Consider the following 12,868-nt stretch of genomic DNA (forward strand, 5'->3'; position numbering starts at 1 on the left):
CAATGAGTGCCAGTACGATAACGATGAATCGAGCCGATATTAGCCAAATACCATTGGTGTCAGTACCAATATTTGTTTTTGTAGTTTCAGAGGCTGTTTGTTTACCTCTTAATGGTTCAGACCTCTTACTGGTTCAACACTTAATGGTTCAGACTGTTTGTTTCGTGAGCAGATGGGTGAATGGTTCAGACATTTGCCTCTGAATGGTTAAGTATTATACAAAGCCTGAATGATTAAGACCTCTAATCCGAATTGATCAGACATTTGCCTCTGAATGGTTAAACATTATATTGACTCTTAATGGTTCAGACCTCTTACTAGTTCAACACTTAATGGTTCAGACCTCTTAATGGTTGAGCACTTAACCATTTAGAAGTTGTCAAACAACCCCTCAATTGATACATAAAAAGTGTCAACATTGCGTCGGGCACATCTTGCTTTACCGAGCAGCGATATCATACATTCATACCGATATGGTAACAAACCAAACGACTTACATAATGAATCAAACTGATATCAATCAAAACCCCGTTACATAACACGTAAAATCACACTAGTTTTCATAAAATAACTATGAAAAACCCCAATACCATAATAGATGATAATGACACGAAAAGGTTTGCAACGAATATGAACAAAACACCCAAAATTATTGGCAACTTAGGGGTACAAAATATTAATAATAAATAATTTATTATATATAGACCTATCTATATCTCTCCAACCCACCACCTTGCCTTTGTAATCCAGTTCAATAGTTTAATCACACGAAAACCAGTTTGGTGGTCGCTCTTGGTTCTTTCGCTCACCGCCACCTTCTCAGGTACCCTTTTACTCTTTTTTGTCTGCAATGGCTTCTTTGGTTGTTGACCCACTGTTCTACTGTACCTTATTCCCCACAAAGGGTTATGTTTTTCCCTACTTTTTTGTGTATTATAGACGCATTCGTTTGTTGTCGATGTGATTCTTGATTGTGAAGTTATATGTCGTTAATATGCGTTGTTTCGTGGGGTTTAGTTGATCGATTGGTGGGTAAAAGATTGGTTTTTATTGTACTCCCACCGTTTTTTGTTTCAAGAAAGGTGGTAGGTTGGTGAGTTGACTTGTTTTTTCCGAACATAATTAGGGTTTTTCTTTGTTATGTTTTGTATGATTTACCTGATTGACATCTTGTCTCTGCTTGTTACAACCTTTTTCTTGATTTCAGTTTTTAATTTTTTTTTTTATTTTTTTTATTTGGGTATATGAGTTATGAACAGATGCAAAGACTCTTGTCACATTGTAAGTCATGATCTTGATGTATTTTGGGGGTTTTGTTTGGAAGTTTGTCAGTCAAGAATTGTCAGATGATTAATGAGTTGACTTTGGGCGTTTTCGCTATGTGGGTCTTTTTCCTTTTGTGTATATTGAATGTGAGCAATGTGTGTTTGATGAACTACTTCGGTGATCTTATCTTTTATCTAGCTAGCGTTTGGCTGGATCCTGAAACCCCCTTTGGCCCTGAAAACGGGTAACAAGCGGTCCATTGGATCGTACTTCGTACATGCCATTCTTTCAGTTGGAACTTGAGGCTCATAGTTATCCTTCTATGTGTTCAGTACCTGTTCGTCTTTTCTGTTTATCATAAGTGATCTTTTTCAGTATAGCTATCATTTATCTGTGTTTTTCTCAGAAACTTGACATATTCGTATCAATGTTGCTTAAGGGAGTAGTTCTTACAATGGAAACCAAATTATTACCTAATGATAATCTTGTTGTGTGCAATGGTATATCAGGAAAATTATTCGGTAACAGATGTTGAGATCATGCTTTTGCTGTATATGAAATTTGTTAAAAATAATAACTTATTGTTTTTGAATGAAGCGAGGTTCGTCTCGAGACATTATGGTGAGCATCCGTAGACAAAGACTCATCAAACTCTATGGTGAGTAACTAGCTAACAATTTATTTTCATTTTCTTGAATTACTTTTCTTTTGCTCTTATTTTTCTTAATTTGACACCTGATATACAATACATTTTTCGTAAGGAACTCTAAATTGTTGATTTTTCTTATACCTTCTTCTTTTATTGATGATATTACAATATTCAAATTTAGGGAGAAGCCCTTTTCTTGATGGTCTTTCGTCATATAACAATGGGCAATATACCGGAAGTTGGGTGCAAAACGCAAGATTTGGCATGCATCCTTCACCTTCAACTGATGTTGAACAGCCTAATGAGGTAAGCATAGCCATTGGCGAAGCATAGTGGGGGCGGCCGACCCCCCGAACTTTTAGCTTAGTAATGGAGAGTGCAGTTTTCGTATAGAAATTTTTGGTTATATACGTTTTCGACCCCCCATTTTATAGAAAATTTTTGGTATATACGTTTCCGACCCCCTGTCGGAAATCTCAAGCTTCGCCACACACACACACATACTTAGGGGTTGCTACTTGGTAGTAAATGCTCAATATTTGTTTTCTGAAGCAAAAGTAAGCGAGTATTATGCAATTTGCCCCATTCCAACAAGCACCATTAGTACATTAGTAATGGTGATAAGGGGTAAATAAGTATCTTCCACTTGGAAACATTCATAATAAGAAAAGTTACTATTTTTATATTCAGAAACTCAGAATGGAATTTGTCGAATTGCTCCAGAAAGGCAGACGTGTTTCTGCCATATAACTCAAGAAATCACAACTCAAATTTGTGGCTTAAGAGTCATATATGGACTATCTTTCATGAGGGGTTTGGGATTTTATTTTTCTAATTATGTTTGTAGCAGGAAAATACAAAATCTGAAGAACCCGAACCCTCAACTGTCAATGAATCCAGCTCATCGAATAAGCAGCCTGTTCCGCATCCAGGTCTGTATCTTCTTAGTATTGATTGCTATCATCTTTTCTTAGTTTAAATTCATAAATTCCAATCTAATATGCTGCAACTAGCCACTTTTCTCGTATATGTTCGGGGCAATTTTGTATGTCCCCCCTCAAAAACGTGCGCAATATCCCCCCCCCCCCCCCCCCCCCCAAACCACAACCAATCAATCGACGATCATGCATACACATTAAAAACTTGTGTCTTGGGTATATATGATATTTCGCAAGTTTTGTGGTTGATATATGATCTCATCCTATACGCTAAAGGAAAAAGAATCGATCGAAAGTTTTTATTTTTCTTTCTAAATATACATAAACCGTGCACGTCGGGGTTTACTGGTCTTCAGGAATAGATGATACGATATATGCTCATGGTCCACTGAAAATTGCAATGTTTGACTTGATGTTTTAAACAAAAAAGATGGCATATTCATAATATTGTTATTTGAATGGCTTTCAATAAAAACAACATATGAGTTATGATGGACAAATAGATAAATTTAACTTGTAAAAAAAAAAAAAAAATGTTACAGTTTCATGAAAAATTTGTTTAAAGGAAAAAGTACCATTTTTTTATGGGATAGAGGGGTTTGATTAAAATCTCTATGCATTAGGCCGTTATGCCAACTTGGTGCATTTTCAAGAAGTCTCTCCTTTGTGTTGCTTTTCTCTTAATTAAATCGTTTTCAGAGTTCAAGAGACGAAAAAGGCATAGAAGAAAGATAATCGAGAACCAAGAAGCGTGTATAATGAGAGGTGTGTATTTCAAAAACATGAAATGGCAAGCTGCCATTAAAGTTGACAAGAAACAAATCCATCTGGGCACAGTCAGCTCCCAAGAAGAAGCTGCTCGCTTGTATGACAGGTACTTCTAGATTTTGGTATCTTAAATCACACATGGTAATAAATTTAGTAAAATATGTATCACTCGTCTGGGTCAGGTAACGGGTCAAAAACGAGTTTGGGTCAAAATGTACCTTTTATAATGCTGGTCAAACACGGTTGCTTCGAGTTGATTTCACCTGCAATCACTTTTGTTTCATGAAATACGTAAAATTATTAATGTGCTAAATATGATTATTATTGCACTCCAAACACATTTTGATGCTTTTTTTTTCCTACAAGTATTATTGCACATGTGTGATTAATTATTCTAGCATCACATCCATTCACCATCATTTTCTTCTTTATGGCCAATAACAACTGTTTTGACGGTTCATACATTAATGACAATTATGTCATTTACACTCGTATGATTTAATGTTGTTTCTTGCAGGGCTGCTTTCATGTGTGGAAGGGAGCCAAACTTTGAGCTTACTGTTAAAGAAAAGGATGAACTCAGTAAACTAAGTTGGGATGACTTTTTAGCCATGACCCGCTCTGCAATTAACAACAAAAGTAATTATATTTTCTTCTTACTTATCAGGGTTAGTTAACAAAAGAAGCATTAATATTATAATTTTAGCCTATTTGATAAATATTTTCATCTCATTTTTTTGCTATTCGTTCCAGTAAAATTTTCGGTTAGGAATCTACAGCGTCAGATGGTACACCTACGCATGAAAGACAAGCATTATGACACTACAATTTCTTCTTTCAAGTTTACGATAAATATCTGGCAAATTGGTGATATTTGTCATGTTCTTCGGTAGCTAACCTGTTTTGAGGATGAAACAAATTCGAAAAAAATCTGTTACAAAAGTTGTCCTACAAGAATATTTGTGTTATTGTTTGACAAAATTTTCAACCAAGAGTTTTACCAGAATTACTACTTGAATAACAGAAACAAATATATTTGACATATTAGCTTAATTCATGCATATATTTAGTCACTTATATTGAAAATGAACATTGGATGTTTTCAGAAAACCAGAGGAGGGTGACTTCAAGAATGAAGTTTGAACATCAGCAACAGAACAGTGAGTCAGAAGCTGAAGCAGATCAAGAGAGAAATGGCTTGTCAGCTTCTGATGATGCGGATACATCACTAGCTTGACGCTTTATTTATTCTTCAACTTTATATCCTATTTTATTGATGAATTATAAATTATAATGTGCCACGTTGATTTTTTTTTTTGTCAGTCGATGAGACGTTAAAATCCTGAACACCGTTCATTGATTTGTGTATAGAAGCAGTGTTTTGTTGATGTCTAGTTTTAATACAATGGTGGCATCTGATGTTTGTAGAGCCTAATGTCACGGGGTTACTTTTCGACCCCCGTGTGGTGTCCCCGGGGACAAGCCAATCCATCCCGCTTCTTTGTGTGGGTCACTGGTTTCGTCCTGCCTTTGACTCATCAGGAGAGCGGTGCCAGCTCTCGACCAGTGGTGCGTTCGTCGTTTGCACGACTAGGCACGTACACCTCTTCATTGACACCGACTCCGTCCCCCGAAAAAGTCCAGGACTAGCCAGTAACCCAAGCGTTCAAGCACAGCCCACAGCATTGCGACCTTCAAATATTTAGCCCGTGAATCTAAGCCACAAGACAGGCATCCTGCATCCACAACCCACTCTTATCATTTATTTTGGTCAGGATATAGCTACGCAATGACAACAAATGGCTGAGGAATAAAAGAATAGCCAGTGACTAATCCATTGTATTTGTTATTCATTTTCTAGTTACCTTTTTAATTTTACTAGTCATCCGCGGGATCTGCTTGCCACATAGGATGCGCCAACGCACAGGAGACAAAAGGGGCGATGTAAAAGCGACATGTAGCCGATGACGGTCCGAACCACCATACCGTAAGATCTCGACTAGCGGTTATCGCAGGAGAGACAAGAAGTACAAGTGATAGCGACATCGAGTCAATCACGAGACGCATATTCACCTCCTCCCTAACTTCCACTAAAGGTTGACACAGAAGAGACAACAAGGACATCCTGAAAGCGACGTGTGGCCAATAGAGACAACAAGGACATCCTGAAAGCAACGTGTGGCCAATGAGAGGTTGCGGACGCGTACCCTCCTTTGTAACCACTAATGGTCAGCAGAAAGGGAACCAAATGGATATCCTGATAGCGACGTCTCACCCAATTATCTCACATCACTCCGGCTATAAATACTACACTCCACCAAGGTGAATCAATTCCATTCACTCTACTCTCCACTCTCATTCTAACTTATAAATTACTCTCTCAAGAGCACATATTTATCTTCATGCCAATGGATGGTTACGTGAAGAACCCCCAACCTCTCTTTCTTGTAACGAGATTCACGATGTTATTAGTTTTGCAGATCAATCAAGATATAAAGCTTGTGAGGATCGAATCTCCAATTACCCTCTACTCGATTCGATAGGTGTTTCTTCAATATTATATGAATTAAATATGGTTAATGTTGTTTGTGTATTGTATTGGTTCATAGCATGTGACATAGGTGTTTACCAGATTGGGTTTTGGATACTCTTGGTTTCTTAGGTTAAGTTTATTTTCCAGGGCAAACCGAACAGATTTTAGTGTGAAGCTTACTTAGAGTGCGGTTGGTTAATGGAATGTTTGAAATTGGAATTGGAATTGGAATTGAAATTTGCATAGGAATTAGAAGGAATTGAATTTGGAATCTAAACAATTGGAGTTTATTGGAATACGAATCTCAATTCTATTCATAATGTGCTGGGTTTGCAAATGAACTGGAATCTATCACCCCGACTCCCACCCCTCGACCCAACCCGACCGCCGATCTTGTCTCAGCCCGCCACCCCTACCCCGGCCACCGCCACTGCCACCTCCACCTCCGACCCGACGACACATTGTCACCCCGACCTAACTGCCTGCCTCAACTGTGACCGTCCCGAACTTCCTATCTCGACCCAAACCAGACCTAAGTCGACCCAACCTGGGTATGTGACTTCAAATCGACCCGCTGACCTGAACTTGGCATTGGCCCGCTAAACCGATCCGACTTGCACCGACCCTAGCCTGCTGACACATCCCGACCTAACCCGCACCGCTGATATAACCCGACCTGACCCGTATTTTTTTTACCCCAATCCGAATTGAAGCTGGCATGCTGACCCGAGTACGACCCGATTCGGGCCTGACCGCACCTGATAAAGAAATAACTTTTCCGTACATCAAAACTCACTGGAGCAACCAATTACAACGCGACTCGGACCTGACCCGCACCTGATAAAGAAATAACGTTTCCGTACATCAAAACTCAATGGAGCAACCAATTAAATTAGTAAAATAGATAGATGTGGTATTGTTATCCAGTATTTTTTTTAAAAATGTTTACTTCATGCCTGTTCCGGTGAACATTTATTATTTTAGCAGACGATTTATTATTTTTAGACCATGCGTACTGGGGTGTTTTTCCCCCAAACACGCCCAACCACACCATCACCTCCGCCCCCGTGGGCGTGTTTTTGCTCAAAATCAGTTCCGGCGTGCTATATTCCACGCCCAACCCTTTTCTTGTGTCCAATCACCTTCATTTTCCTTTTTGTGAAACCAATTTTTTTGATGTTTTTTTGTTTAATTTCATTACAAACATAATGCCCCACAATGCCCACATCCCCACTACACCCATTTTAGAAAACGCCCCATAATGCCCTATTGCTGACTGGGCTGCCACATGGTGTAAAACGCCCAGAGATGGGGTGTTAACCACTACACATGGTCTTAGCAGACCTAGTCGTTTATTGCTATAGCGTTTGCCCCTTGTAAAAGTAATGTGATTTTATAAGTGAAAGGGTACTTGAAATTCAAGTGTATAAAAATGGGTGATTCTATCCCCCGCACCCTCTAAATTTTATTTCTAGATTCTTTTCACTCTATCTCTCTATATGTCTATACTATATATTATAATAATGCATGAGGGATGGCCAATTTAAGATACCCAAAAAATAAGAATTTATTCCCCCTTTATTTATAAATACACCCCTAAAATGAGGGTAACTTGGTCTTTTAAACACTTTTTATATTTTAGTCCCCAATTTTATTACACATAGATCCCTAAGTTTTCACATAATTATAGATAATTAGTTACATTTTTCCTCCTTCATAACAAACTTATATATCTTTTACGTATTCTTGCAACATATTAAAAACTATAATGTTTTAGAAAAATATAAAGGTACCGTGACGAAGTACTTATTTTCGTCGTCGTTTCAATAGTTGTCTTGATCTGTATTGACGTGCATATTAAAATGTACAAATAGACGATACATTAGTGTACAGGTGATTAAAGCAATGCGTGTATTTTTATATCACAAAATGAAATATTATTCATATCTATCTAATTATATAATAATGTATTGGGGCACACGGGGCGGGGACGTTATTTACCGTGATAGGATTCTATCACTCGTGGAACACCGCCGCCTCCACTTCCATAACGAGTTATGGAGTATAACTCGTTATATATATAATGCGTTGAAGATCAATGGTGATGAATGTGTATCTTGTACATTGTGCATTAATACTTGTACATTGGAATCCCATCACTAGTGATACCACCCCCCCTACATTTCTATCACTAGTGATAGAATATTAGGTGATGACATTGCATGATTTGATTGGATAGTGGGAGTGATAAAATTCTATCACTAGTAACCACCCCCCTCCCCTTAGTGAAACTGTGAAAGGCATTTTAAAATACCTAAAAATAAGTTGTTGTTTTTTTTACTTTATGCATAAGTTACAATTAAAATAAGGATAAATTAGTTATTTTATTTAACATATAATTTAAAACTTGTGTACAACCATTTAAAACACATTTGGAAAAAGTCATGAAACCCTTCAAACTCGCAGACTCACGCGGGACAACAAGCAAAAACCCTAATCAAAATTCGAATTTCAAACCTAAAACCCTAATCAAATTAGAATTTATGACCTACATCTCTCTCAGATTGCTTGTGAATCAGGATCAGGATCTGCATTCTCCCTCCCCCTCACCTATCTCTATTCACCCTTAAATCAAAGAAGAAGAACATCAATCCAGATTTCGTCTTGGGTAAACCTTCAAACCCTAATAGAGTTTCTTTAGGTAAACCTTCAAACCCTAATCGAGTTTCGGGTTGTTTAATGTTTAATAACCAACGACCTGTGGTTGTGTGGTCATTTTCAGACATGGATAACCGTCGGTGTTCTGAAAGGAAGCACATACAGTGGCTTTGGGTGGTTCATAGTCGACGGCTGAATCAGGGATTCCAAATATCAAAGTGAAATCTAGTTAGTTGATGTAAGTGCAGTTCCTGCCGGGTAACTGTGCTTTATCAGTTTTGGTCTACGGTCAACTAAGTCCAAGCCAAGTCAAGAATTCGGAAGCTTTATCAGTTCCGAGTTTATGATGTTAAACTCGGAATACGTTGATTATCATTGTTCTCCGAATTATTTGTTTTGTATCCCGGACAATATGTTTATCCGGTTTAGTCCCTAGTATATATATATATATGTGTTGTATAGGGTAGATTAGGGCAACCCAAAAAGATTGGTGCACCTCTCACAAGATCCCATCCATTCTCCATCACTGTGTGTATTTTAGAGAGAGAGGGAGACTATGTGTTAGTGAGAGAAAGCTAGGTTTAGATCTTTGTGATCTAAACCAGCTTCTAGATGATGTATACTCCTTTGGTTTCTGTAATCTGTGATGACTGATTCAATAATAAAGGGTTCATCTTCTACATCTTTCTATCTTTGGTGTTTATGATTGTTCTTCATGTCTTGAATCAAGTGCAATGTTTGATGTTCGTCATCGATCCGGTGCTTTAACAGTGGTATCAGAGCATGGTTACCGATTCAGAATGGTCTAACCGCCTTCCGAATCACCATTGCTCTTGATTTGATGTTTGTTTCCGCCAAACATCTTGAAGACGTGAAGATTCTGCATAAAACATGAAGAAAATGAAGCTGTTTTATGCAGAATCTTCACGTCTTCAAGATGTTTGGCGGAAACAAACATCAAATCAAGAGCAATGGTGATTCGGAAGGCGGTTAGACCATTCTGAATCGGTAACCATGCTCTGATACCACTGTTAAAGCACCGGATCGATGACGAACATCAAACATTGCACTTGATTCAAGACATGAAGAACAATCATAAACACCAAAGATAGAAAGATGTAGAAGATGAACCCTTTATTATTGAATCAGTCATCACAGATTACAGAAACCAAAGGAGTATACATCATCTAGAAGCTGGTTTAGATCACAAAGATCTAAACCTAGCTTTCTCTCACTAACACATAGTCTCCCTCTCTCTCTAAAATACACACAGTGATGGAGAATGGATGGGATCTTGTGAGAGGTGCACCAATCTTTTTGGGTTGCCCTAATCTACCCTATACAACACACACACACACGTATATATATATATATATATATATATATATATATATATATATATATATATATATATATATATATATATACTAGGGACTAAACCGGATAAACATATTGTCCGGGATACAAAACAAATAATTCGGAGAACAATGATAATCAACGTATTCTGAGTTTAACATCATAAACTCGGAACTGATAAAGCTTCTGAATTCTTGACTTGGCTTGGACTTAGTTGACCGTAGACCAGAATTGATAAAGCACAGTTACCCGGCAGGAACTGCACTTACAGACTCCCCCTTAACTGTTGCTATCAGTTCTATCTGACATTGATATCTTCAGTACTACACTTACAGTTGATTATTCATGTTTGAAGATATTGATTAAATAAAAAAAGGTTGGTCTTTAAAATGTTACATGTACCTTAAAACAGGTGTTCCCATTGCAGAAACAACAATTCTTAATCGAGGAACATGGTGCATTTGTTTGGCAATTCATGTGTCCTAAGCTGCTCTTAGAAGACTTCTTTCGGTGGATGAACTCCTTTCTTTCGCCAGAGGAAAGAGAAAATACTGCAATGTATTAAACAAGTTGTACCCGAGGGCTTACTTCTACAAGAGGTATACCCAATCTCCGAATTCAAAAGCAAAAGTTGTTGTTTACACTACTTGTACATGCTGATTGTGAATTTCTGATCCTAATCTTTGTTAGCTATATAAAATTATGGATCTTGATTTTTGTTATCTATGCTTTTACGTGAAACTAGCTAGAGGAATTGCTGATGACGTCGATTTGCTTACGTGGTTGCACCATCGGATCTGACCATATGAATCGAATATAACTGAAGAGGATTCGTACATCTCAACTTTACTTTTTGGAATCGAACTCATTCACTCTGGTATATGATGAAAGGTCACACACTAAATTCATAATTATGTAAAGTTTAATAGTTTGCCTTTAATCCAAATGGTAGAAATGGTGGATGTTTGTGTAATGGTGAAAGAACCATTAGTAGAGGGGCCTTTGGTAGTTGTTCTAAAGTTAATCTTTTTGCATTTTTAGTGGGGATGATTACATTCTTAGGCGAGTTTAATTTCAAACTAAACAAGATTTGATCTTGCATAGAATCTGCTAGAATGGGTCAACAATCCAAAATGGAGTTCTGAAAAAATGGTGTTAAGATACCAATTTATCAGTGTTAGAAGGATTGAACCAAATATTGATATCTAAATATGAAGAATTGAGAAATTAGTGAAAATGTGGAATTTTCACTTCCAGTCTTCCAATAATATTGTTAAATCCCAATATTTCAAAAATGGAGTCCCATTTACAGTTTTTAAAGTATTTATTTTCTATTAGCATTGTGGCATGCTTCGTTTCTATTTTTATGACATTACATTCAGTTTATGTATGCTACTTCAGGAATTGGTGGTATGTTCCCTTTGTAACGTACTTTCGTCATAATCATACTTTAGATGGTTTAGTTAACATGCCCCAACTTCATATTATGGATTCGTTACTTGGGTGTCATGATATTCATTATACTTTGTAATTCTATCATTTAATTGAAGGTTAAAGCCATCACCTTTTTATCTGTTAAACAAATTAAGCTTTAGTTTACTGACCGTTTATTATTGTTGATTTTACCCTTTTTTTGTTTGGTGTAGTCAGCTGCAGTTTAATCGGAGGAAACTGCTATGTGGTATGGGGGTCAAATGCTGGAAAATTAGTTGATAATGCAACTGATGTTCATCTTGCTGGCTTTTGATGTCTGTGTTGCTTCCTTTACAGACATACACGATTGATGGCCTTTGTGAATTAGGTACTCCAAGAACTCTCCTTGGTATGACTTACATATAAAATGTTTTATATTACAGTTTACCAAATAAAATAAAATTGAGTTATAGTGTGATGTTTGGAAAGGTTGATGAGAGGGCAGATTGAAGCACTTTGACTGTCCGAAAGGGAAAGTAGATGCATTGAGAAAAGCAAGCTTTGAACATCAAGACCTGATGCAACTTAATAACAAGTAACCAACTTTGTTGATGATTCCAATCTCTCCTATGAATCTATTTTGAAGAATGTACAAGTTGCTCGAGAAGTATGTATCCAAACACTTGATATTTAGTTTTAATTATCTTTTTTATGACCGTTCTAATCATTAATGTCTACAATTTGGTATTTTTCATAATGGAGAGCATTGTTATGCAACTTCTTGTATGACAATATTAGATGAAACTGTTTTATTATTGAGAAAACATGTAAAACTTCATGTGCATCTACATGCACTTGAGAAGGAGAAGGTAATCTACTTTTTAGCCGTTAGATTTATTATAAACCTTAACGCTGCATGAGCTTGCTTTTAAACGGTTAGAGTGATCGACTTAAGAAGGTTCCGGAGTCTGGACCACATGAGCACCTCAAATTCACCGTGTGTTTGGTGCTTGGAATGGACCAAAATCAAACCGTTCACGAAGTTAATCCTGGGGTTAGGAGATATAACTGACCAACCTCCTTTTTTTTAAAGTGATAGTCTGACTCTTAAAATTTGTATGTTGAATATATTGTTAAGGGTTGAATATATGTTGCATAACTTGTTAGGGCTGCCCTGCAATCAAGTGGACAGAATTATGCTGATACAGAGAGGTTTTATATTGACAAAGACATTTATTCTGCATTTGTAGTTGCCTTCATCAAAACTGTTACATCCGTTACAACTTT

At 37.1% G+C, this 12,868-nt stretch overlaps 1 protein-coding gene and 1 long non-coding RNA gene across 9 annotated transcripts; both read left to right on the forward strand.

Annotated features, from left to right (window-relative positions):
- The first annotated feature begins 675 nt into the window (after positions 1–675).
- On the forward strand, positions 676–5,022 carry LOC110936515 (ethylene-responsive transcription factor-like protein At4g13040). Of its 8 annotated transcripts, none has more exons than XM_022178922.2 (8): positions 676–823; positions 1,864–1,924; positions 2,097–2,221; positions 2,766–2,847; positions 3,553–3,727; positions 4,139–4,260; positions 4,375–4,510; positions 4,728–4,991. In XM_022178922.2, exons 2-8 carry the CDS (start codon positions 1,885–1,887, stop codon positions 4,762–4,764), a joined length of 717 nt encoding a protein of 238 aa, XP_022034614.1. In that variant the 5' UTR covers positions 676–823; positions 1,864–1,884; the 3' UTR covers positions 4,765–4,991. The 8 variants fall into 8 exon arrangements, with proteins under 8 accessions (XP_022034614.1, XP_022034613.1, XP_022034617.1 ...); XM_022178921.2 differs by having other exon boundaries at positions 728–823; positions 2,763–2,847; positions 4,728–5,022; XM_022178925.2 differs by having other exon boundaries at positions 728–823; positions 2,763–2,847; positions 4,375–4,409; positions 4,728–5,022.
- Positions 5,023–10,586: 5,564 nt separating this feature from the next.
- LOC110934694 lies at positions 10,587–11,863 on the forward strand. The gene is made up of 3 exons (XR_002588554.1): positions 10,587–10,767; positions 10,914–11,059; positions 11,815–11,863. It is a non-coding gene; the product is annotated as an uncharacterized LOC110934694 (long non-coding RNA).
- Positions 11,864–12,868: the final 1,005 nt, after the last annotated feature.

This window comes from Helianthus annuus, chromosome 4, assembly GCF_002127325.2.
Source record: "Helianthus annuus cultivar XRQ/B chromosome 4, HanXRQr2.0-SUNRISE, whole genome shotgun sequence".
NCBI lineage: Eukaryota > Viridiplantae > Streptophyta > Magnoliopsida > Asterales > Asteraceae > Helianthus > Helianthus annuus.

Excerpts from the sequence above, each read along its gene's own strand:
- LOC110936515 (XM_022178921.2), top strand. The coding sequence starts at position 1,885 with ATGGTGAGCATCCGTAGACAAAGACTCATCAAACTCTATG. Across the intron at positions 1,925-2,096 it reads AAGACTCATCAAACTCTATG|GGAGAAGCCCTTTTCTTGAT; the intron begins GTGAGTAACTAG and ends ATTCAAATTTAG. Across the intron at positions 2,222-2,762 it reads ATGTTGAACAGCCTAATGAG|CAGGAAAATACAAAATCTGA; the intron begins GTAAGCATAGCC and ends TTATGTTTGTAG.